A 26,988-nucleotide genomic window follows, 5' to 3' on the forward strand; every position below is an offset into this window, starting at 1 on the left:
TTGAGAACAGCTTTACCGAATGTGTCATAGTACTGCTGTGCTCTAGTTGAATGGTGGTGTATAGGAGAGAGTAAGCATAGTAGTGCGATATTGTGGTAATCAGTAAAGTGTATGCGACTAGGCACACAATGGTGTTGGAAATACCTTCTAAGTTCAACTTTAACACAGTGACGCTATTCGGGCACATGCTGTTTATCACAATTGTGCCTAAATGTGGTACATGCTATCATTCACAATGCACCTACGTGAGGGATGTGCTACCAGTCATAATTACGTCGGTGTGATGCATGCTATTATTCACAATTCAAGCTAAGAGTGGAACATGTTAACATTGTTACACCAGTCTCAATGTGGCTCATTTTTACTAATGTCTCTGGGGGTGGCACTAGTTATTAATGCATGCATGTTAGGTTTTGCAGGACAACATCTACAGTGATGGTTCATTGGTGATCAGATCTCTAGGTGAGCATGATGTAATTATTGGCAGTTTACATTATGGGAAGGTAAGGAAGAGTGGCAAGTTTTTTTTTTTTGGAGTAGAGTAATTGCTCTACACCCCACCCATGCCAAACTTAGTTTTGTTGTCTGGCCGCTGCTGGCTTCCCCTGCTGACACCTTCAGACATTTCTTGGAGCCGCCAATGTAAGAGCTGCCCTTTGTCTTGGGGCCCTTAGCCACAGGGGCTGCCCTGGGAGGACTGCTTATGATCAGTTGGGTGTGGCAGAGGCACAGCCAATCAGGGGTGGGGACGGAACAGGAGGCTGACCAGGGTGGGGTGCCGGGAGATCCCCCAACGCACGCTGGGCCTGGGGGCACTCATACACACTATTTAAGGCAGTAATGGGGTCGCGGGATGGTGCGGGGGTTGTGGGTTGAAGCTACTTACCTGTGTCGGCAAAGGACGCATTTTGTTATCAATTTGGGTCAAAATGGAGGTCGCAATGAGGGCAACACTCACCTGGGCGAGTTGCAAGCAAAGGAGGCAGGAAGGCTGGCGCGCTACACCAAAACACTGGGAGCACACTGACCAATCAGGTCACGGGGCGGGCTAGGAAGGCGGGAGCAAGTGGGGAGGCAGGAAACGAGGGATGCGGGCAGACTGGGCTCGGGTTATTTATTTTTTCAAATTTGGGCCAAAATGGAGGTTGCAATGAGGGCAACACTCGCTGATTTAAATCATGACCCTTCCACAAAACCTTGCAAGTTTCTAATTCTAAGTGGCATGCTGCTCTCCCAGCAGATTTATAATCTGTATTTTTATTAAAACATTGTTCCAGGGATGGAAAACTGACCTGGTTCCCAATGTTTCAGACTCGCTAAATTATACATATCTGTACATTGTTAATGGGAATACATTAACAACATTGCTGTGCATGCAGGTGGTCTTGTTTACAGAGCAAATTACTTTGTAGTAATTGTCCATAGAAAAGAATGAGATTCAATGCAGTGAATGAAACAATTGTAATTTTGGGGAGTATGTCCTTGAATAAAACGTTTTTAAGCTTAGCTGGAATTCACCGTTCTACAGTGTATGCTAATCTCATTTTTTATAGTTGGCCATTTCGTAAATTGGACAGTGCATTACATTTTTTTTCTGAAGTCCAACTAAGGGCTTAGTAAAACCATACAACAGAGACTGTGCAAAACTCTTGAATGGGTATCGGGTAATAAAATTGTGGCAAAATGCTGCTGGTAAATTGTGGCAAAAAGCTGCGGTTTGACCCGGTAAAGGTGTACCCAATTATACCATTTAAGGGGAGCGGGAGGTGGCCCCTGGTCCCCTTAAATGGTATAATGGTTTCAGGGGTGTCCCCGCATCCTTTACTGGATTTTGATGGCAAAACCACTGCATTTTTGCCGCGATATTTTGTATTAACAGACATTTTTGCTGTGATTTTAAGATATGGAACCGTATAATGCTGTACCACTATATGGCAGCATAGACGGAGCAACCATGCTAACCTTGGGAGCGAGGGGGGGCTGTTGGAAGGTACAAAACTTGTAACTTAACAGGTGTATTTGTAAAGCACATGTTCACCCCCGAAGGGGCATCTTGGTGCTAATAACAGATGTTTATTGTAGTATAACAAGGATTCAACTCTAAAAAATAAAGGTTTGTTATAAACTCAGTAGGTCAAGGTAAGTCTTGGGATAAGTACTTTGTCATGGTCCTCAACGCATTACAAAAATGAATGCTATACAGACCAAAGCATAGACTCTGTTCAGAAAACTTAACATTCTCCAGTGTTGGGCAAGATTGTATGCAGTACCCTCTGGGTGCACAACAGCTTTGACCTCCTGGCAATAGGAACCCAGCCTTTGGTATAAGTCTGCACTACACAGATTGGTGCCGTGTTGAGCAGCCAGGCTTATCTCAAGGGGGTCAATGTGAGCTGTAGAGGAGTTGCACAGAGATTCACAGTGAAGTATTCAAATAAACTCTTACACACAAGGTTCCTTGATTAAACCACTGTTAATTTAAGTCAGTTTGAATAAGCCGCCTTCAGAAGGGGCAATATAACGGTAACGCACAAATATACACTTTCAGCAAATACCCATTTGGGATGTCCCACACACTACCTACACCCTCAGGTGACTTCAATATTTAGGGTGCTGGGGACATTGATATATCACTGTTGCATTTAGAATCTGACTTGGGAGTATGTCAAAGAAAAAGGTTATTGGAACAAAACAAGAGATCGCACAAATATTCTGAAGCCGGCAAGTACTTTTGGTAACCCCCAATGCAAAGTTAGTGAACCCCTTCCTGGAAGGAAGACTAAACGGTCAGAGGGAAGAAGAGGCATTCGGGGAGCCAGGCTAGGCCAAAGTCAATTGCGAAAAGTCTAGGTGAGCTGAAACACTTCTTGCAGGCAGGCAAGTCTTGCACAATGTTGTAAAAGTCTTTGTAGAAAAGAAGAAATCAAAGCAGGGGCACAATCTGATTAGGCTCGTGAAGTAAAGAAGCGGACAGCAACTCTACAAAGCAACCAAAACCAGGCTCAGCAGAGGACAAGTAAGGTTACAACAAGAGGTACTTTCTCGTAGACTAAAGTACTTTGGTTAAGAAAAGGGCTTTGCCTGGCTTCTAGCTCACAGATACTGTGTTCTTAGGCCTCAGTCGTGTGGTCAAGAGGGAGGACTTCTGGGGGCTCCTGCACTGCAATGGGACGGTCGCCGACCGCAACCAGCAATCTTCAAACAAGTGGCACTTGGGTGTTTCAGCTCATCGCGTCTACCGCAAATAGCAACACCGTTGTTCCTGGCTGTCGATGGGCTTTCCTTGCATCTGGGGTCCAGCACTTGAGGTGGCTCAGACTCGGTCAGTCCTGCTTCCTGGCAGTCCGGAGGATCTTCCTGGAGCTCTTGGCCAGCTTAAAAGCAACGCACACTATCTGGTGTTTCTCTCCCTGGCGATTCAGTTCCAGCAGTGGAAATTCAACCAGCTCGAGAGGATATCCAGGTGGCTTACTTAGGAGTTGATTGGTCCCACCAACTCAAGGGGAGAAGTTGTCCTTGCAGGGCGTCTCTAGTCGAACGAAAATGGGAGTTTCAGCACAGCAGCAGGGCTTCACTGAGCAAACCAACGGTCTAAGAGTTGCAGCAGGCGTCTTCAAGTCTTCGGATTCCTTCTTCCAGTGGTCGACTCTGCCTTCCAAGCCAAAAAGCCTCGCCTTTTATGCATGTTTCTCCCATTCATTCCAGCCTAGCTGTCTGCCACCCAGCAGGGTGGCTGTCCTAGATGGCCAGCCGGCCAATCACCTAAGAGTGCATTCCTATCTCCTTGGAGACTAAGCACAGGTCGATTTGGGCACCTCCCTCGCTTCCTGCCCCTGGCAGACAGCCTGGAGCCAGAAGCGAGTTTCAATTGTGAATCCCGCCAGACAAAACGAACAAAGGGACCAAACCTGGTTTGGCATGCTGAGTAAATCTGAAGGACCTTTCCACAAAGAAATGGGGGGTTGGGGGAAGACTGGCGCCATTTTGACAAAAATGGCACCCTTGGGTGCTTTACTACAGCTGCGAACGCAGCCCGCAGTAAAAACACCACAGTAGTTAAAACCACTGCCACCAGCCATTCATTGAGGAAAGGGTAACCTAAAAATGTTACATGAGAAACTAGACTAACTCCTCGAGCTATTGTAAGATAGTATGTGCTGGGTTTAGAATTTACAAAATGTCACTGCTCTTGGAAACAGTTTATCCAAGAGAGGGTATTTAAACCTTTGGGACATCTGAAAAACTTCCATGTGCCACTGTGCTGAAGGTACTGTGACACAATGTAAAATATGCCTATGGAGTTTGTCAGACTCCACAACCAAAAGAAACGCAGAAAACACATAGAACTAAAAGTACAAAGTCCCAACGTTCATCCAAAAGAGCCGGGGTTCTCTAAGGTGGGAGGAATTTAGCACTAAACTGAAAATTCTCCCTAACATCCAGCATGGATGGGGTCTGGCATCGATGCACTTGCTCATGAATATTCCCCGTCAGACTGGGAATCCTCAGTAAAAAGTTTCACTTAAAAACTGTATTTCTTCCATAAACCAATTGCTGGTCTCTGGGTCGTACTGCCCCAGCCAATGACTGCCCTCACATTAAGCCCCTCCTCTGGGAGCCATCTTCAGATTGTTACAGCATAATCAAGTGTTGGGAGTCTGAGTTTTGCTCGGTGAGTCCTATTTCTGTCAGAGCCCATTTGCGACCGGGGGTGGGGGGGGGGGGGGGGGATTTGTTGAATTTCGTGCCCCTCAAGGACAAGCATTGGTGAGTGTTCATCGAAAGTTCCAGAAGGCCTACTTCGCACTCCGGACCATGTCAGACGAGAAGAAAGAGGGAAGCTCTTTTCAAGCTGTTACAATTGCGAAACGTGTTTGTAGAGGACAAACTCCTTCAGTGCCTCTACTGTCTCCAACCGGACCACCGAGAAGGTGATTGTGAGATCTGCCTTTGGTTCAGCAAGAGAACCAGAGACGTACCCCTCCCCGGAAGGTTTTTAAGGCTGGTAACCATCTTTCCACTCAACCTTCGCTCTGATGGCAAACACTCCTCCGACATCTGCCACCTCCTAGAAGAACTTGACCTTGATGGCCTCTCTCACCGAGATTCGGTTCACGGCCAGCTGTCAAGTTTTGACACTCTCCTCCCTGATGGCTACAAGATCGTCTCCGCCCCCAGATCGAACCGGCCTGGTGGGGGTGTAGCCCTGATCTTCCCTGAGTGGATTCCTACCTCTATCATCCCCACTCTTCTTTCAAATGCCTTGTCTGCAGGCTCTCCTGGACACTTTCACTGTTGCAACTCTCTACCGGCCTCCTGGTCATATTACCTCTTTTCTCTGAGTGTGCTGTCCTCAACCACTCTACTCCTTCTTGATCTCAACATCCATCTTGATTCTCCCTGTCCCTCATCTGTGCTCTTTCGCGACCTCCAACTCGCTCTCCCTCCCCTCCGGCCCGACTCACTCTGCTGGTCACACATTTGATGTCCTGATCTTCTCTGGCCTCCCTGTCTACTCCCCTCACACTCCTCTCCTGGAGTGATCACTCCCTCCTCTGTCCATCTCACCCCCCCCCCCCTACCCCCCAGCCAAGCCTTCCAAGATTGCCACCCACCTTCTCAGACACCCGACCCATGAAGCGTGTCAATCGTGGCTTTCACTACCAGTCTCCCCATCTCAGGCTGACTCTCTCTCTTGACACAGGCCTGTCCCTGCTCTACTCCTCTATTTCTGCTACTTTTGATGTTGTTTCCCGTCATGAGGATCCGTTTGAAGTCCAAAGCCAAGTGTAATTCCTGGTATGACTCAGACCTTGCTGCACTTAAGCGCAAGTGTAGGGCAGCTGGGAGGAAATGGAGGGCTTCCTGCTCATCCTCTGACAAACTGGCTTGCCACCTGCTCGAAAGGCAGTACCGTCTCGCTGTCTGCTCCCAAGAAGAGCCCACATTCAAGCCTGCGTCTCTGTGGCATTTAACAACTCAGCTGAACTCTTTAAAATCTGCAAGGAGCTCGCCAACCCTGCTGCAGTCTCCACCCCCTTCCAGCCCCCCCCCCCCCCCCCGCCACCCCATTCTTGCCTCCCAGGCTCTCTTTGCAATGCCTCTCACTTTAATTCCAAAACCCATGACATGTCCACCCACCTAAGCCCCGCCTATGGCAGCCATCTTCAGATTTTTACCGCATTTCAAGTGTTGGGGAGTCCTTGTGCTATAGCTCTTGCTTTTACTGCGTTTTGCTCTATTTTTCGGTCAATCGAGCCTCAAGCTTTATCGATCCATTATCTGACTAACAGGGAACCGTTATTTTCTGAACTTTCTATGCCCCTGGGGTGATTTTTTTTTTTTTAAATTTCTTTTAAATTTTTTTTTTTTCGTCAAGTTCACTTCTTGGAGCATTCCAGAAGAATCTTGGAGGCCTACACCGCGTGGACATGGCCAAGGATAAATGAGACTCAGCGCCTCTGTTCAGGATCTGCCCAGGATGCGGGCTGTGGAACATCTTCCTGGACGATGGGCACTCCCTGTGCCTTTAATGCCTGCATTCAGACCGCTCGCATGTAGAGGAGGCCTTTGCTTTCTGCAAGGACATGGTGCCACGCACTATGAAGGACCGTTGCAAGCGGCTTGCCGAGTGGCTGCAGATTAGGACCCTGCTGGCTGGTGAGCCCCGGCAGCATGCTTCTCCCAAGACAATCTGAGCAGTCTTTTAAGACCTTGGAGGGCGCTACGGCGAACCAACATAAGGCAAAGCTCCATGGGCACTGGAGCGCCATTGGTACGGGCTCCGAGGAAGCCAGGCTGGGCGCGGCATCGCCGACGCAGTCGGCCACTAGCCAATGCTCCAGCTCGGCAAAGAAAAGGAACTTGGGCCACCCGGGTAAGCTTCTGGAGAAGGCCCGGTGGACTCTGACTGAGAAAGCCAAGGGGGAGCAAGGCGTTTACCCTCCCCCCCCCCCCCCACAGTGAAGGCCTCAGACGCGCCCACGGTCGTGAAGGCCAAGGTTCACCAGGCTAAGGCATCTATTGAGGGAGTGGTAGCGTCCCTGGGGAAGGCCGCAGATGCGGTCCTAGTGGAGACGACCCCCAAGACGAGTTTCCTTGTCCACTCTGAGGGAATAGTCTTTCCTGCCCATTGAAGACTCCCGTGAAGACCATGAGGATCTCCCGAAGGCTGTCGCCCCTGGCCGAGAAGGGGGGTGGTGGGCACGGTAGTCCTGCCGGACTCGGGTATCTCCTACGAAGAGGATCCCTCAGGCCTGAAGACGGTGCTTGACAAGAAGTTCGTCGAGGCCAGGTCCTATGGGAAGGACCCTGACGAGGCGGATGTGGAAAGTGATGAGGGAACCAATGAGGGGCGGCAGGGTGGTGAGGACTCCACTGCCTACGCTCACGTCGCAGCCGCCGCCACAGACGGACATGTCAGCAGACATCCTGCAAGCTCTGCACACCCTGTGCTCAGCAATAAGATCAAGGATGCCTGTGCCTGACGGGTGATCCAGCTGTGCCTGGACCATCAGGGGACCCGCTGCCTAAGAAGGGACAAGCCCATCCGCCTCCACCCTACCATCCTTCGCCTCCATCCCCTCTGCTGAGGGACTAGAGGGAGACTGGTACGGACGACAAAGGACCTCCTGTCGCTGGTACCCAGGGCTTCTCCACCCGACGAGATTGGCTCGTTCCATGCCATGATTTCTAGTTCCTCTGAGCTATTTCAACTGAACCCCGAGGAAAAGGAGGGTTTCCTTTTTCCCACCAAGAGGAAGACCGTGCTCTTGATCCCGCTGTTGTACGACATTTGGGGACGAAGGACGGTCCCTCCTGAAGAACCCGTCCCGGCAAAGACACCGGTACAAGAAGAAATACAGGGGGCCAGACACTGCACCGAAGTGTCTCAGATCTCAGCTGTCCCCGGACTCTGGTCTCGGCGGCGGCCAGGAAGAAATCTGCAGGGTCGGCGGCATCGACTTCCACGTCCCCACCGGACGGCAAAGAAGCTAGACTCCACGGGACAGGGTCATCTCAGCGGCAATGACCATTAATGTGGCCAAAGCTCTCGCCATCGCGGCCCACTGACGGGGAGCTTTGGTTTAAAATCGCCCCTCTCCTGGACTTTCGAACAAGGGGGCAGAGGCCCTTGAAATCCTACAAGGCGGCGAGGTGGCATCGGACCATGCCATCACTGGCCACAGACCTCACCATCAGTCTTCCGCTAGATGGGCAATAGCGTTTGCCTTCGTCGGCGAGGTTGGCTGAAGGCCAGCTATTGCTGTATAGACAAGGGTATTGGACATGCCCTTCGATGGGGACAACTTGTTCGGCAAGACGGCGAACAAATCTCTGCAGATACCGAGATGGCTCGTGCTTTGGGCACACTCCAGCAGCGACAGCCATCCTTTCGGTCCTCCGGAGGCAAGTCCCATGGTGTCTCCAAAAGGATTCAGTGGCAACTTCTCTTCGTACCTTCAACCAACCCATTCCTCAGCCCAGGAAAACTACAGAGGCCGCAGCTAAGCCAAAGGAAATAGTCGCTGCTAGGGAGAATTCTCATTTATGGCTAATTTCCCTCACCTAGTGAGTCCCCCAGCAGCTTTGCTGGACTTCTGGAGTTTATTTTTTTCCACTTGGTAAGAGTGAGCTTTTTCCCCCACTCTGTTTTGCCATGTGTATTTCTCTGTTTTTGTGATTGTGGGCTCTGAAGTACACCACTTCAGTAGCCCCCTTATTTTTGTGTCACAGCACCTTCAGTGCCGTGGCACAGGGTTGTCTTTGAGACTTCCCCCGACTCCATTTCTGAGGCTGACTAATGTCCCCCAGAAAAGGGTAAAGTTGCCATTAACTTTACCTAATCAATCTACCACAGATCCAGTACATCCCATCTTCCATGGAGTACTGGGAAGGGTTAATTCGTATCCCTTTTTATCTGTACCTCCTAGAGCATTGTTTCGCTCTTTTAGCACTGCCACCAGCCATGTCTAAATGTTATCTACCCTAACTTTTCTACTGTGATTATGTTAGATAAACGTGGTATTGTTCTTGGCTATTATATTAGCCTCGAACATAAACCCGCTTGCCCAAATCTTCTTTCTTTTGGCTCCGGTTGGGTTTATTCGCCATTTTTGTTAAAGTCCTTCTTGTGTTTTTTACTTTGCGTGGCAAACTAGGTTCGCCTTCTTTGTTCACCATCTTTCGACAGGCTTCTGCTCAGAAGCCCTCCACCAGGCGCCTGGGTGTCTAGGTGGTCTGAATGTGAGGGAGGGGTGTAGTCACCCCCCTGCACAGGGTATCCTAGGAAACACAAGTCTCACTTTGCCATGATTGGCTGAGGTGGTTGTCCAGGCTGGACAACCCCCCCCTCCCCTGCTGGGTGATTTGACAGCCAGGCTGTGTGAATGGGGGTTTTTGCGCATAAAAGGCAGGTCTCTTGGGCTAGAAGTCAGTCGCCACTGGAACTACAAGGAACCGGAGAGAACGACTCCTGCTGCAACTACCCCATCCCGGTGAAGCCCTGCTGCAGTCCTGAGCTATCTACCCTTGAACGACTAAGAGGATCCAGTCCGGAGTCGTCTTCCCTTGAGCCTGGTGGGGATAACCAGCTCATCTTCCACAGCCAGAGGATCCTCTTCCTTGGTCTAAATCGCTGCACACTGCTGTAGCGGCCCAGATGGCCACCTGAAGAGCCTCTCCTGTTTTTAAGGAACGCACCTTTTATTCCTTGTCGCTGCTGCCGGCTTCATCCCTGTGTGGTGCAGACACCCTTCAGACGTCCTTCACAACGAAGCTCCAGGAACCGTGGGTCTGCGGGAAACCAACAGGAACTGCCAGGGCACCACCTGCACCATTGGAATAAGGTACTGTGTTCTGCTTGAGGAAACTGGGTGAACCCCCTTTTCTTCATCTCCAAGGCTTGCCCTCGTCTTCCCTCCTTCTTATAACTTTTGCTTCCGAACATTGACAATATCGAAGTACTTTTGGCTACATTGAATCGTGAACTGTCTGTGTGATCTTCGGCAACAGGCCCCGGTGTCACTTGACCCTTGCTCCGGCCCTTTGACTTTTGAACTCCTGTCTTTGAGCGTTTCTAGATTCTGTCTGCCTAACCAAAATACTGCCTGTGATTGTTGCCTCCAACTCCCTCTAGGGTATCTCGGGTGCTAAGTGTGTTTTGCCCCGTTAGCATTTCATGTCACAGATACGCGTTTATTTAGTAGACCGAACTTTCAAAGTGATCGCAATCGTATTCGCAGTAAAGTGTTTTGTTCATAACACAGGGTACTTACCTTGAGACATAGTGAATTGGTTAGTTGTAGTATATTTAACGTGTGGTTTGTGTTTAAGTTTAATAAAAGTGTTGTGTTTATAACTAATGGTTTAAAATAAATGTACTTATATTTTTCTACCTGAAACCTTGAGTCAGTGTTTGGTTGAGTCACAGTAATTGTGGTCCCTTTGTGTAATCTCTGCTACTGCTCATATACTCTTGAGATAAGCCTAGCTGCTCCGCCACTGCTACCACTCTGACATAGCGGTACAGGCTTGTACCAAAGGTAAAACTTGTATTGCCACCTGTGGTCTTAATTGTGCGTAGTGGTCCCTAAGGGCACTGCACAGGAATCTGCCTAACAGTCGCTAAGGCCCCCAAAGTGGGCCGTCCATTGGTTGCTGGACACACCCTGGAGTTCCTGGATCTCTGCCGCCTCAAGTCCCAGAAGTTTCGGATGGACACCCTTCAGCATGTGCTGGGACAACTGGAGGAAGGGGATTTCCTGTTCTCGCTGGACCTGGAGGATGCTTATCGTCACATCCCCATCCACACGAACATTTGTACGCTTCGTGGTCCAGGGGCAGCACTATGAATTCAAGGACCTTCCCTTTGTTTTGAAGTTGGCGCCAAGGGTCTTCAAGTGCCTGTCTGCGCCTGCAGGGGATCCACATCTACCCCTACCTGGACAATTGGCTAATCCGAGCGAAGTCAAGGGAACTCGCCGTCCAGCACATAGCGAGGACAGTCCGCCTGCTCACATAACTGGGGTTCTCAATGAGCTTGGTGGCATCACAGGACGCTTGGTTTCTGGGGTACAGGCTCAAAAGTCTCACGCCTGGCTTCGCCGTCGGGGGGACATGAAGGCCATCCTGGGCAAGGTACAACGGCTGTTGACCATGGAAGTTGCCAGGGTGAGGTCCAAGTCCCTGCTTGGCATGTTGTCCTGCATCTACCTCGTTCGGCTGTGGCCACCGCAAGAGTTCCTTAACACCCTCAACAAGACATTGTCGAGCTATTCAGTGGTGGGTCGTCTGCGTGGATCTAGCGGCGGGCAGAGACTTCCAGACCCCAGCACATCAGGTGACAGTGACGACGGACGCCTCCCTGGAGGAAAGGGGCGCGCACACTGGAAATCTCACACAAGAGGCCTTTGGCTACCAGAGAAGTCGTTACAGATCAACGTCCTGCAGCTCTGCGCTGTTTTTTGGGTCCTCAAATCATTCCTTTCTGTCCCTCAAGAGCAAGGTGGTGCGGATCTTTACCGACACCACCACGATGTTCTACATTCGGAAGCAGGGGGCACCAGATCCACGCGCCTCCAAGGAGGCGCAGGATCTTTGGCACTGGGCTGTCGCCCAGAGGATGTTCCTGGTAGCCTTTCATCTGGCAGGAGTGAAGAACACTGGCGCTGACTCACTCAGCAGGGAGCTGCGCTCTTGCCAAGAGTGGGAGCTTCGGCAGATCAGGTCAACCGACTGTTTCGAGGATTGGGCAATCCCCAGATCGATCTGTTTGCGACGGCAACTAACACCAAGTGCGGGAGGTTAGCCAGCTGGTTTCCCCAGCCAGGGAGCATGGCGGGGGGGGGGATGCATTCTCCTTCCCTTGGGACAGCCTGTTTCTCTATGCATTTCCCCCGTTGCATCTGCGACTCATCAGTCAACTCAGGATGATACTCGGCGCACCGGCGTGGCCGAGGCAGATATCCGGACCTTCTGGACATGTCAGCGTCCCCTCCAGTCAAGCTTCCGGCTTCCCAGGGTTGCTGAACTTGCAGGCTTGGCTCCTGCAGCGCTAGAGTTTGGTGGATACAATCTCCGGGCGAACTTCAAGGAGGTGCTTGCCAGGGCTTCGTCTACACTGAAATGCTACGGCCATAAGTGGAAGAGGTTCGCTGTCTGGTTCTGTGCACTGAAAATACACAATGGACTACGGCCTCCGCCGGTGCTGCCGTAGTTGCTGACCAAGGCAGGGTTGGCCCATGCTTCCCTCAAGGTTCATCTGGCAGTGATTTCCCACTACGCCAGAACTCCAGACACTATGACTACGACGACCGCCCCGGTTAAGGAATTCATTAAAGGACTTTTCTGTTTGTTCCCGCTGGTGAAGGCTCTGGCCCCGGCGTGGGAGCTCAACCTGGCACTGACTAGGCTCATTGGAGGGAGGGGGACCCGTTCGAGCCTATGCATTTGGCACCACTGAAGTTTTTATCGTGGAAGACAGCGTTTCTTGTGGTCATTGCCTCTGCATGATGAGTGGGAGAGATTCAGGCCCTCTTGTAAACCACCTTAATTGACATTCCACAAGACGAGGGTGGTGCTGTGGACGCACCCCCCTTTCATGCCCAAGGTGTCTTCGGACTGTCATCTCAACGAGCCCTTGGTGTTACCTGTTTTCTTCCCGTCGCCGGCTGAGAGGACTTGGCACTCGCTGGATGTGGCTAGAGCGATGAAGTTCAACGTGGACAGCACAAAGTGTTTGCGGAAGACATCACAGCTCTTTGTGAACTTTGGCCCTGTGAACCAAGGGAAGGCCCTCTCCAAGGCTTCATTTCCAGGTGGCTCTCCGGCTGCATCACCCATTGTCACCAGTTGGCAAACCGACCGTTGCCTGGCCGTCCGAGAGCCCATTCGACCAGAGCCATTGCTGGAACTACGGCGTTCCTGTCTGGTGTGCCCCTGCTGGACATCTGCAGGGCTGCTATGTGGAGGTAGACTCACACCTTCACTCAGTTCTACACCAACACCACTCTGACCCTGAACCGGTCAAAAGCTCAACTGACCAGTGTCGAGCTAGATATCAAAAGAATAGATATTACCATCCCAGTCCCACACCCGAAGAAAAGCGAATGCAAACAATACTAACTATGAAACAGCGGGGTCAAAACAGCACCAACAAAGCGGATCTGCCCACAAGGAACTAGCATCAACCCAAACGGAATCACAAGGACCTGAATCTGGATACAGACCCACAAAACCAACCCTCAATCTTCTGCATACTTAAGCCACACAAACCCAGCAAACCGCATGCACTTTACCACACTGCGTCAACACATAATCGCATAATCACCTATAGCACTCAAGGTCTCGTCCGAAACTAGCACCAAAGCCTAGCAGTCGGTGTATACTGAGCTGAAGCCGCCAACAGCACATCACTTCTTCCACTCTCCTGCTCCCTTCCTCCCAACTAATCCTATTCCGTCCTTCCTGTTTACAGATCCGCCAGAGCGCATGGGGACCAATTCCGTTGGTCAAGGTGCGCTATATAAGTACCTATAACAGTTCTACTGCGTCGACCAGGATTCCAGGGAGGAGTCCAGTGTCGGTCAGGCAGGGCTGCGCAACCTGTTCGCTTGAAGGTGAGCCTGGTGAGGAGGTAGGGGATGCTTAATGTTGAGCCTTGCCACCTCCCATGGTTGTGCATGTGCACTGCTATGTATCCTTGAGCATGTGAATCCATGCCAGACCCCATGCTGGAGAATGAACAAGTTACTTAACTGTAACTGTTGCGCTCCAGCATGGGTCTGGCATGCATTCACATGTGAATCCTCCCGCCTACCCCTCTGCGACTCTTCTCTTGGTCCTCCTGCCACTTTACGTGCTACCAAATCTGAAGATGGCTGCCAGAGGAGGGGCTTGGGTGGAGGGCAGTCATTGGCTGGAGGCAGTATGACCCAGAGGCCAGTAATTGATTGTTAGGGGAAAGAGAAACACAACTGATTTTTTTTTCTTTACCGAGGATGCCCAGCCTGACATGGAATATTCATGAGCATGTGAATCCATGCCAGACCCATGTTGGAGAACAGTTACAGGTAGGTAACGTGTTCCTTTGCCTCTGGATCTTTCAGTTCCCCTATGAAGCACTCACTTTTGCATCCTCTCCTCAAACACACAGCTGATCCCTCTTGTCCGGTTAACTACCGCCCAATTTCCATCACTCCCTTTTTGGGGAAGCTCCTGGAAAAGTTGGCCATCTCCCAGATTAACCTTCTTTCTGACTGTTGGCTCTCTCCATGACCACCAATCTGGTATAAGAGCTGCTAATCCAGAACACAACTGCGAGACTTGTCCTTGCCCTCAAGCCCTGGGATCCCTTCATTGACTCCCAGTGGATGCAAGGACAAACAATCTGCATTGTCCACAAGGCTTTCTGGGGCCTGTGTCCAAAATATCTTCAACTATCCCTCTGTAAATACCTCCCCTCTCGAGCCCAATGCTCCTCTACTTCCAACTCCCTCAGGGTTAGTCATTTTTCTAAGAAACAAGCTGGGGGCAGATGTCTTCGGCTGGTGCCTCCCTTTGGAACAGCCTCCCGACCACCTTGAAACTTGGGAACCTTCTCTGGTTCTGGAAGCACCTTAAGACCTTCCTCTTCATTTCTGCCTTCTCCCCTGCTGATCTGCTTCTCTTGGCACCGTGCACGGAGACTACGACTGAAATGCAGGCGGCGTGGGACTTAGTAAGCCTGCTGAACCAGTGGCAGGAGATGTATCGCTGGACATATTCTCAACCCTGCACATGTTGGTGTCAGAAATTCAGAAGGGGATGCCCCTGACCCCGGTGGCCCTGAATCGACCTCTGGTGACAGGAAGCCCCACCGGCACTGCCTCATCAACCTCTGCACCCCGGCTCCTTCAACACCCCCACCCATCCAAGGGACCAGGACACTGGAACAGATGCAGCGACTGACGGCATCGTTATGGAGGGCGTCTTGCTGCAGCAGAGGGTGTGCCCTCAAGGCGAGGTGGGGTGGTTCCTTGCCATGGTCGCCATGGCGTCCAAGCTCTTCCAGCTGACGGAGATCTGAAATTGAAGGTTTCCTCTACCAGAGGTATGAGGTAAAGAGGAAGACATCATGCTGGTACCCCTCCTGGATGACATTTGGGAGGAGGCCCTGGCCCTGATGAACCCAGCCTCAGCCAAGCGGGATAGTGAGGGAAAGAAGTTGGACGTAATTGGGACAAGAATCATCTACTGGGCACTCTTCAGCAACACTGCCCATCCTTTCGCGCCTCCGACTGAAAGTCCAGCAGATCGACTAAGGGTTTTGGTGGGGGTTCTCTTCGTCGTACTATCTACCCTCCCGGTCCACAACCCAGGAGGCCTTCAGGGGCTGTTCCAAGGCTTTTGGTGGATGTGGCCACCGCTATCCCCGCTCCCAAGGCGGGACACAGGCGCCAAAGCAGGACTAAACCGTCCAGGATGTCGGCAGCTGGCTGGAGAGTCATCAGCGAGTGGAAGATACCCACCGACAGATGGGTGCTGGACGCTCTTGCCCAAGTTTCAGCAAAAAAAGTCCACGGATCCCTCCCATTGCCTGAGAGGAACAGCACATCCCTCGGTATGGGCCATGCAGCGATAGAACTAGTTCCAAGACTACTCAGGGCTCCGCAGTCTCGTCCAGATGATACTTAGTCAAGAAAGACTGGGAGCTGGAGGCCCATTCTTGACGTGCGGCATCTCAACAAATGCCTCCAGTCCCAAACTTCAGGATCGTCCTGTTGCAGCACGTGCTCGGCCAACTGGAGGAAGGAGACTTCTTGACTTAGATGGATCTGGAGGATGCGTACTTGCACATCTCCATCCACAGGAAGCATCAGAAGGTCCTATCTTCAGCCTGAAGTTGGCACCCAGGGTGTTTACGAAGTGCCTGGCACCAGTGGCAGCCCATCTGTCTACAGGGATACATGTGTACCCATATTGGCTCATCTGGGCCAAGTCAAGGGAAGTGGCTGTTGGCCACACGGAAAGGACCGTCCAGCTGCTGACAGATCTGGGATTCTCTGAATTATCCAAAGTTCTGCGTTATTCCATCGCAGAAACCTTGTTCCTAGGAGCCAGGCTCAACACTGTCTCCTACCTGGCATCACCCTCTGGGAGAGTGTAGCAACCATTTTGGTGAAGGTACACCGGCTGTTGGCGCGGAAGACAGCCACAGTGCAGACCATAAATTGTCTGCTTGGCACGATGCCTTTGTGCATCTACCTTATCTGACTTTGCAGGCTACAGATGCGTCCTTCAGGAGTTCCTGGATGCTCGCTGGATTCAAGTGTCTGGAACCTTTGCAGACCAGATTCCTCTTGGCGAGTTCTGTTGAGAGATAAGGTGGTGTATCCACTCCAATGTAAAACAGGGGTAGGGTTCTGGGAGTCCCTCTACCGGCACAAACGCAGCCCATTGACCTATTCTTGGGTGGATGGCCCCCAGGAGGGTCTTGACCAAGTCTTTAGCTCACTGTCCATTTCACAGAGTAGAAATATCCCTCCATATCAGTCTTTGTCCTGCCCACGGGCAGTCCAACATCGAAATGCTAGGCAATTCTCCGAACAAGAGTACCAACAGCAACTCGGGGCTCGGTTTCAGAACCTCCATACCAGGAGACAGTCACCATGGACGCTTCCCTTGAAGGCTGGGGAGCACACACCGGACTTGTGTACACCAGAGGCCTGTGGCTGCCTAAAGAGGGCGATCTCCACATCAATCTCCTGCATGTCCATATCCTGGAGCTGTGGGCAGTGGTCTTGGGGGGGGGGGGGGGGGGGGGGGGGCGGGCCTTTGAGCCTATCCATCAGGCTGCTTTCATCTCATGGAAAATTGCTTTCCTCGTGGCCATCACCTTCGCCAGGAGGGTGGGTGAGATCCAGGCACTATCCTGCAAACAGCCTTAATTTACTTTCACGACACAAGGGTGGTGCTGTGGACGCACCCTTCCTTCATGCGTAAAGTTCTGTCGGAATTTCACCTCAGCGAGCCTTTGGTGTTGCCCATGTTCTTTCCGAAACCTTTCTCACCGGCTGAATTCGCACTCTGGATGTGGCGCGTGCTAAAGTACATGGCACGCACAAGGTTTCCGGAAGACGTCTCAACCATTTGTGAACTTTGGTCCTGTGAACCATGGGAAAGCTTTCTCCAAAGCTTCCATTTCTAGGTGGCTCTCTGGCTGTATCACGCACTGTTACCAGTTGGCGAAACGCCCGCTGCCCGGCCCTCATAACCCATTCCACCAGAGCGATCGCTGCAACGACAGCGTTCGTCTGGTGTGCCCCTGCTGGACATCTGCAGGGCTGCTATGTGGATGTCTATGTACACCTTCACAAGATTCTGTGTCGACAGGGATTCCAGAGGAGTCCGGGGTCGGCCAAGCCGTGCTACGCAGTCTGTTCGATTGAAGGTGGGCCTGTTCTGGAGATGTGAGACTTGCTGCGCTCTGTGTTTGTGTAATGATATACTGCTGTGTATTCTTTATTCATGAGCATGTGAATCCATGCCAGCTCCCATGCTTGAGAAGGAACAAGTTACTTACCTGCAACTCTTGTTCTCCAGCATGGATCTGGCATGGATTCGCATGCAAACCCTCTCTCCTTCCCCTCTTCTTGGTCATACTGCCACTTTATGTGCACCCAAATCTGAAGATGGCTGCCAGAGGAGGGGTTCAGGGAGGGGGCAGTCATTGGCTGGGGGGCTGTATGACCCAGAGCTCAGATTGGTTTATCGGAGAGACAGTTTGTAAGTTATTCTACCGAGTATTCCCGGCCTGACGTGCAATGAGTATGTGAATCCATCCATGCCAGACCCATGCTTGAGAACAATGCTTACAGCGAAGTAACTTGTTCCCTATACGTTGCTGAATGGCAGAACATATCTAAGGTAAGTAATAACTTTACAAGTAATTAACATTTTCTAAACTTTTACTTTTCAAGTCAGACCCCTTAAATTATCCAGCCCTTCAGTTCACTGAGGCAGGAGTATGGTCTAGGAGCCAGCTGTAGAAAGGGTGAGATGAGGCTCAGTTGCAGGCGAAGTTAGAGTTCCAGAGGAAGACTGTCAAACAAGTATTCTACTTTCGAAGTTAGTTGAGGGTCCAGGTACTTCTGAGAAGACACCATAGGAGGATTCCAGCAGAGGCCTGGGTGAACTGCACGAAGGGACTCCCAATCGCCCCAAAGCTAAACAGGAATCACAAGGGACTTAAGTAATACCTAGGCCACCACGGTATTGCTGCACACAAGATGAGTTTGCAGCAGGACTACTTCAGGATCTTTAGCCAAAAACCCAGGCACTGAATTCCTTATGAAGACAGAAAACGGGTCCCTGAATGGGCTTTTTCAGCAAGGATTGACGTAGAATGCACCAGACTAGAGTTTCTTAGTGGCTAGATGCCGGCTGTGTGGTTTTGGTGCCCTTTTCAGGAGCCAGAAGACTGAATATCGCCTGTCGGATTCTTTGTTTGCAAGGTCCAGCACTCTTGTGAGGGTACTTTAAAGACTCTAGTCATGTCTCTGGAGGGTCCAGCAGGATGCCCACAAAGTTTCTGCAAGACTCGGAAGACCTTATGCGCACAATGGCTTGAGGTCCCAGGGTATTGCAGCCCCGCAAGGTCTCGGCACAACCTGGGATGGCTCAAAATGCAGGTCTTGAGGCTAGTGGGTCTCGCCAGTCTCTGGGTCGTCTGTTTCAGGATCCCCAGGTGATTTGGAAAGAAGGGTAACAGCAGGCTTTTCAGTCGCTGGAAATGGTCTTAGCAGCATTTTCTTCATCCTTCTTGGTTCCAGTGCTTGACTACTTCTGTTTCCAGGATCTGCTGGTTTCACGTGATAAAATGTAAAGGGATCCAAAAATTCTTTAACCTTGGGAACTGTAATTTTCACAAGTTTATCCAGAGAAAGTTGAAAGGAGAGCACCAAAGGCAACCCAGCAACAATAGGCAGAATGTGCCAAAAGTTGTAGGAGGATAAAATAAAGGCAACACTATGGAGAGTTTTAAAAATGACACCCATAAAAAGAACGAAAGACTAAGTGTGGAAAGGTTCCCAGTTAGAGGTATAGGGAAAAATAATTCACCAATAAAGCAACTGCTGGATTCGACACAGGTCAGGAAGATTTATTATTGCTATGAAAATCGTACATGACAGCATCAAACTTTCTTGTCAGTCCCAGCCAATCCATTTTAGCACTACAGACACTCCCTTCCGGCCACCTTGATGCGAAACAGGCCTGCACTCTGTTCTGGGTACTTGTGTCCTGCAAACATCAAACCAGCAGAAGTCTTGCCTTTCTCAACCTTCTAACGCAAGGCTCTGCAACATGCAGATCTCAGGCGTTTCGGACTAAAATTGCCATGATCCATCACCATTGACCTTGCAGGTTAGGGCTGATGGCAGTTGTAGCCCAAAATATCTGCACAGCCAAAGGTTGTGAATCACAAACATGTTAACATTTGACTCTTAACCTCATGGCCTTATCCTTCAAACCCATTCTTTCCTTGACGTTACCGCTCATCTACCACTGTCTATCCTTGTCTGGGTCTAATTCTTTAGGCACAGCTTTCTTCCCTTACCCCTTCCATATAAACCTCACCTTTGCATGCTGGCTCAACCATTTTGCATGATTTGGCACTGGACAAGGTTTGATTGCAATCAAATCCTTGCCGTGAAATGTAATTCTAATATGAAATTGTGCATGCGTCAAACCTCAGTCCATTGAGCACAGCCTGTTCATTCCTTCTGGGATGTTTTCATAATGGTGCACATGAACAGAGTAAGTTGGTGGTCACCATCTTGCTTATCCAGTCGTCCAGTTCTCATGGCTGGGAGGAAGAGGGCTGTAACACTGATCTGGATAGTGTGTGCTTCTTGAGTAATCCCATTTTCTTTTTCTTTTAGGAAGGTTTTGTGGTACCCGACGAAGGAGCACCGCCAGAGGAACAAGAGGAATATTAATGCTGCTCAAACCAGCATAGCAATCATCGGAATTATTTGCCCCAATCATGTGCTTATCTGTAAAAATATTCCCTTTTTATTCTTAGAGGACTGTTTCTTTCAGAAGCAAAAAGACCTCCCTCTTAAAGTGCACTTGCAGAAGATTCACTCCTTTATCCAGTGGTTATTTCCTAGAACAGTATTAACATCTAGCGCAGGTATGGTATGTGAAGGAAGGAGGTGGCAGCATTTCCTGGTCCAAATTGGTTTATGCAGTCCATGGCCTCGAATGTTGGAGATTCACGTTTGCATGCTGCACGCCGTGGTGGATGCTTGAGGGACACAAGTTAATTGGACCTAGATTTCCCAAAATGGTTAAACTAGATCATAGCAAAATGAACTTAAATCAATAAATGCCTTAAGAGTATTTAAAGTATGCTTCCAAGCTTGTGCTGCAGGATTGAGACTACCCCACAGAATGCCCAAGGATCTGTGAGCCACATTAAAGGGCTTGAATGAGGTCTGCTTCATGCCTTTAACAAGAGGCCCACATTTCTTGGTTTTAATCTTTTCCAGAAGCTAGCATTCATACAATCTGAAAAGAACTCTCGCATGTGGGCACATATGGAGCTGTACGTTTTGGTAATGAGCTGAAATTAACAGCCTGAGAATTTACATAGAGCTCCCCCCGTTTCTTTTTCCTTCTGTTATCCTAGCAGTTGTCTTTATTCTCACACTCCTGCCTGGTGTTGCATTTATCTACGTCATGTTAATGTTTGTATTTAAAATTATTTGTTCTTAACACTGTCCTTGTGCTATCTGTCAAACCAGTTTCCTTTGTTCCTTTTCATGTACTTTGCAAGACTTTGGTGGGTGGGAAGGGATGGGTTCCTAGTACTCAGACTGATTGGCCCTTATGTGCTTGAAACAATTCTGGTGGTAGCTTGACCTAAAGATATTGTAGAAGGCAACCCTTTGGTTATAAGTTGTGTAGTGCATGAAATCTGTGTGGAATCCAGAGAAAAAACCCAGTTCAGTTAAGAATACATAATGCCAAAAATGCAAGTAACTAGCCATTGTTCTACAGTGGTGCTATTTTTTTCGATTCTCTTGTGGCCTTTTAGACTTGTGTTGCCCTGAAAAGTTCCTTTTAACTGAAAAAAACATGTTTCACTTGACTTTCTTGACAGGGTTTTTTCTACTTGAAAATGTTTCTAAATAAACTTATGTATTTGAATGTTCCGGTCTCTTTGAAGAACTTGTAGGGCAGCATTGTAACTTGTATCCTTGTGCCCTGTGGGATATACTCAAGTAATCATGAGGACTAAATTAGTATAATTTTCTCTGAAGCAATGAATTTGGAGGTTGAAAATCAACCAATAAAAGTTGAGAATTTGTGGCTATAATGCAAGAAATGGCTATTGTGGAATCGAGATCAAGCGCTTTAATCCCAGTGTTAGTCTAGACAGGTAAGTGTGCAAGAACTGTTTCTGCCAATGTACAGTCTTGATTCAATCTATGCTCCCAATATAACACTGAAGTTTCTTTGTGATTGACCAACCTATCCGTCTTTAGTGAGGGGCTACTGACTCTTGAGGCTTTTATATTGTAGGGTCGATGTGCAGACTGGTTAAACCTCACAGAAGTGCAACCTTTATGATCGGAGTTACTCCAGTGTCCTCGCCCTTCTTTCCAACTGGTTAGGGGGATAGCTTGCATCGAATGATGGATGAGAAGCTTCGCCAAATGAGGATGTGGTCACTTCAGTGCTTTTAGAATGGGATGCAGTACATGAGAGCATACCTGGTGCTGCCCCGCCATCACCAACACCTCCCAGTTTGGCTGTGGTGCCTCTTTTTCAGGGCATTGATGCTGCTCCTCTTTTCCTGTTTGCTCCCCTAGGGGCACATTTTTTAGTTTGATTGGTTATGTTTTCTTAACATTGCCTTTGCCACACATGCCACTGACTGGGTTCATGCGATGCATAGGATGTGGTAAGCACTGAAAGCGCCTGACCCTCATACAGCCTGTGAAATCTGTCCCCATCTATTGAGTTTCTGTTCTGTTTGCATAAAGCCCAGGTCGCTGAGAACCTGCTTAGTGTCCATGCTTTAGGGTTCTTGACCACAGGCTACCATGGACTTCGTGAAGGGGTGGCAGACTTCATTTTAGCAGTAAGATGGAGGCTGGACTTGGGTGCCTGACAACTTTCAGGAGGTACTGTAGTGTTCCTGCTTGGACCCATCCTGAACAGGCAAAGCACTCGAAGTCCTCAAAGTCCTCGGATGTCGAAGTCTGACCACCTCCAGAAGGGGGCTAATCTTCCACCTAGTATCACCAGGACGCTAGCGGTACCAGCAAATCCTCTTCAGAATTTCTTATGATGAAAGACAGTCAAGCTTCGGTACCGGCTGGATATTCATCCAAGCATATAAAGCAAAAACTCAAGTCTATGAACTAAAGCTGACTGGGGCATAGTTAACCTTCTGGACTGATTAAGGTTTCAGTTTCTGAGGCTGACCACTTCAATCCTTCCGAATATTTCACTGCCTTGGGAGATTTTTGCTACACCTGCGAAAGAAGCTTCCCCCTGGCACAATTCTCTCCTGAGCAAACTCATCAGCACCAATCTTTTGAACAAATGTTCAAGCACCAAGGCCAGTAGTATTGAAGGTATACAAAAAAAAAATGGTTAACACTTTTTAACCAGGGCTGATATTCCTTGGTCGACTTAGGGCATCTACAGAAGGGGTGCCTTCTCCTTTAGTGGAACGGATTGAACTGACTGCAGTTTTTTAATGATTTTAGCCAGTAAACATTTAGATAAGGATTTGCCACCAGTTGGACCTTCTGCCTTGTTCCTCCATTGATGCTGGCGGATACACCAGTTGAAAAGGGTGAGAATGCCCTCTTGTAGGTCGTTTCATTTGGTGATGTCTGAAGCAATGCACGCTCTGGATTTGTCCTCACTAGAAGAGTGATGGTCATGCATTTTTTCCAAGGCTACTGCTCTTCCACTCCAGATAAGCCTTTTGCCAATAGCGTTTTATGTTGGAGTTTTTGCAGTATGCAAATGGCCGATCTCTTGTGGTTATGATTAATTTGTCTACACACATGTCTCTAGCACTCTGTAAAGTCAAAGGCCCTAGACAGAATTTCTTGGACAGACTGCTGTGTGAATCATTGGGCAAGAAGAGTTATTAAAATGTGACGGTCTCAAAATGTGGCTTCTGTTCTAGCTGGATACAGAATTGGGAGGCTCTGGCCAAAATGTAGTGATTTACTTCCCCTTATGGCCAAGGGGGAATTTCTTTTTGGTTGTCGGACGGTAAGGAATCCATATTGCAAGTCAAAGATATCACTCGCACACACTACCACTAGGGGCTGTAAATTATGCAGTTTGAGAAAGCATGCCTACTTGAAATCCTTCACTGCTCCATTCTGATGGCTTTCTACGGAGGAGACTTTGCACAATTTACGTCTTTGTGGAATTTCTCCTTGAAACTCTGCAAGTAAAGCTACCATCTCCAGATGGATAGTATATTGCATTTCTAAGTATTGCAAACTTCCTGGTTTCCAGGTTCCCGAAAGACTATGCTCTCATTCCACTAGAGCGAAGGCAGCATTGTTGGCCTTCACAGACCTTTCCCTGTCGCAGACATGTGTAGGATTTATTCATAAAACACCTTCAGATGTCTTGTCAAGGGGAGATGCTTTCTTCTGTTGGATGGAATTTTTCACTCTTTTGCTTGCTCACTGGCTGCGCATATGCCTCTCCACCCATTGTACGCCTCTGCAGAGTCTCCCTTCCCAAACAGTTGGAAGGGAGCAGAACACTGGGAGTCTGGAAAAAGAATAACCTTCATGGTGATCTGGTCCTGTTGGTCCTTGCTCTCCCTTCTTTACAATGTTCTGCCAGTCGCCCCCCCTTATCTATATGCTGTGTTTCAACTTCAGTGATGGAAAAACCAGTTCCCAGAGGTGTTGGCTGGTGGGGATTGGTGCGCAGAGGGATGCTTTTGCATACTGTGCCTGATTCTAAAAGTAACAGCATCCTTAGCACTTTGGAACATAAGTTGTATCTACCCTTGTATAAACTAATAAAGGCTAAATGAACATTTATGCTCCAGTTTGGTCCATGGATACTGAGTCAATAGCCTTTCTGATCTGGGCGGCTAAGTCCCTTGCACTAGAGTACTTTTTTCTCAGAGTAACTTCAAATCTTTGCCTAAGTTGTTTTTGTTTTATAGTTCATTTGTTCTGGTCACTTTCTTTATACTATATGCTCTTGATCAAGATCTGACTTCAATGGGATGTCCATGTTGGACACTGAAGGGTTTGTGGATAAGGGCTTCTTGGGTTGGACTTCTAGAGCTTTGGGCATTTCAGAAATGCATTGTTGAAATGCTCCAGACCCAGTCAACTATGTAGTATCACGGTCGTTCCTAGGTCAGTGGCATTCCTCTTTTGCCACTATTGGAGATTGCTTTATAAACTCTTGCCTCTCTTAAAACCAAGGGTTATACTTTAAAATGGATACCACACTGTACCCATTCCAAATGTATATTTCTAGCACTCTAGGGAATGTCTTATGTCTGGTTTAAAAATGAACATCTCTCGAAGTGTTAAAGTTCAATGCCATCTGATTAAAGCAGGTTAAGAGTTATGTAGGGGGGGGGGCGCTGTTGAGCAGCCTACAAAATGGCTGCTTAGCTCTGGAGCTCCGTGCCTGGCCGCTGATTATCCGGCAACATCGGCGGTTCCTGCCATAATCCTTCAGTCTCATCTGGCCCCCTGCGTTGCTGACTGCCTGGGCTATCTGCACATCTAATCCCGAAGCGAATTGGACCCCCTAAGGCCCCCAACTGACTACTACGCTGTGCCTCGTTGTGGCCGACTCTGGGCCCGTGGGGTGTCGCGGTGACCGCTGCGAGCCGGCCTCTGGAGCCTCCGTTTGATGCCCCGGAACTTGTGCTTCCAGACCCACCACTTGATCCGGAAACTCACCCGCTTCACATCCGCAGCCTTCTCGACTGGACCCGGGCTGCCGGGGGACTCCCGCCCCTCGCGTGTGGCGGCTTCTCGCCCTGCCGGTGGGGCGCTCCGACCCTGCGCCGATTGAGGGGAGCGTGCTGGGTCGCTGCGGAGGCCTGCGCGGCCCTCCCTTGCTCTCTGGACCCGTGGCGTGGATCCCGCTTTGACTGCCTGCGGGTGCCCCACCTGCGGGCGCTCCGACTCTGCTGGGCCGCTCGGTGCACGGCGGCGCTCCTGTGCTGAGTTCTTCCCGCTTGGAACCGCGGCCTACAGGTGAGGAGCCCCCCCCCCCTGGACTGCCTGATAACGACTTCGATCTCTGCGGGGCTGTAACCCATTGAGCTGCTCACGTCAACGAGGGCCTCCCGGTGGCTGTGCGGTTGGGACCCCTGAGGTTGGGACCCCTCCATGATTCAACCAACTGGATGGTCGGTTAGCTGCATATCACATAATAACTGGCTGCCCTCATTACGCCTAGTTTAATCTGCTGACACTGTTACACCTGCTGCGGACCCTCCACTGCACAGAGGCTCGCTTCCTCCTCATCGCCATCTCCCCCCGCGGCGCGACCACTCAGCACCCAGGCCCCTATTTCCTGCAATGTCGGGCCGCTCCAGAGGAACTGCCAAAGGGGGTACCATTGATAAATTCGCTAAGGCGATTCCTCGCGCTAAAGCAGCCCACATGTCGCCCCCGCGAGAGGAGCTTGATAATGACACTATTCCTGGGGTTGTGGTGCCAGATCTTACCACTCTAATGGAATCGATGGCCAAAAACTTCGCCTCATTTCACGAAAAGCTTGACGACATCAATGCAAACGTTGCCTCACTCAAAACTCGTGTAGATCAGGCGGGATCTAGAATCACGGAGGCCGAAAATAGAATCTCCACCAATGAAGATGCCATACGCACGCTCCAAGACACTGTGGCCTCCTTGTCGCGTGACATGAGGAGTGTAAGGGCGAAATGCGATGATTTGGAATCACGTTCCCGCAGGAACAATCTGCGCATCATCGGGGTCCCCGAGAATGCTCTCAAAGGCCGGATGGAAGACGCCGTGGAGAAATTGCTTAAGGACCTGTTGGACAACCCAGCCCTCTCCCCATATTTCACGGTGGAGCGAGCTCACCGGGCCTTTTCACCGCGACCCAAACCGGGCGACAGCCCTAGGCCCATAATAGCCAAGATTCTCAACTACCGCGACAGGGACCTCATCCTCCGCCTGTCGCGGGAGAAGGGTAACCTACGAATGGAGGCCCATACCATTAGAATCTTCCCGGACTTCTCTGTGGCGGTGCAACAGGAGAGACGTCAATTTCTCGGCGTCAAACTGCTCAGGGAGCGCAACGTCCCATATGCCATCCTGTTTCCCGCACGGCTTAAGATTACCCATAACGGCAAATTATACTTCTTCACCGTTCCAGAGGAGGCGGTAAAGTTCATCGAGATGCAAATACCGCTCCACAATCCGGAGGACGACCAAGCTGGTGGCATCTGAACACGCACTGTGTGGCCCAACGGATCTTACTGACTTTGCTGATCCTTGATGGGTGATATGTTACTGGCAGCATGATTCTGTTCACTGTGATGTTGTGGTTTGCTACTGCATGCATTTATGTCGCGGCCTGGCTCCCGAGGGCAGGTGCTGGTCACTCCTTTCTGCCGGACTCTGAGGCTACCAACCGCCCTGGCCTTTGGCCCTGACTGACCGGGGAGGGCGCCCTTGGGCTCTGGGGTCCGTCCCAGTAATCCGCCCATTGCAGTGGCATGCCCCGACTTGCACATGCTGCCTTTGATATGCTTAAATTGACGGCTGCGTGGTGTCAACTCATCCCACTAGGGCACAGCCGTGCCCCGTGCCCTTCAGGTGCTCTGTTTACATGAGGCCTAGGGATCACACTGAGCAATGCTGGCACCCCCTACTAATCTGGAATCAGTACTCATCATTACACATAGTTCTGGTATGCTCACTACAATGGTCACCTCGGTGACACACT

At 50.0% G+C, this 26,988-nt stretch overlaps 1 protein-coding gene across 4 annotated transcripts in view; it reads left to right on the top strand.

Annotated features, from left to right (window-relative positions):
- Nucleotides 1-21,195, top strand: part of MAPRE1 (microtubule associated protein RP/EB family member 1) — a 175,078-nt gene extending 153,883 nt beyond the window's left edge. For all 4 annotated transcript variants that reach the window (XM_069651029.1, XM_069651027.1, XM_069651028.1 and 1 more), the window contains one exon: nucleotides 19,923-21,195. In XM_069651029.1, the coding sequence (XP_069507130.1) occupies nucleotides 19,923-19,979 (57 nt within the window). In that variant the 3' untranslated portion in view covers nucleotides 19,980-21,195. The remainder of the gene's footprint in view (nucleotides 1-19,922) is intronic.
- The last annotated feature ends 5,793 nt before the right edge of the window (nucleotides 21,196-26,988 follow it).

Source organism: Ambystoma mexicanum, chromosome 3p, assembly GCF_040938575.1.
Source record: "Ambystoma mexicanum isolate Mex_15411 chromosome 3p, UKY_AmexF1_1, whole genome shotgun sequence".
NCBI classification, from domain to species: Eukaryota; Metazoa; Chordata; class Amphibia; order Caudata; family Ambystomatidae; genus Ambystoma; species Ambystoma mexicanum.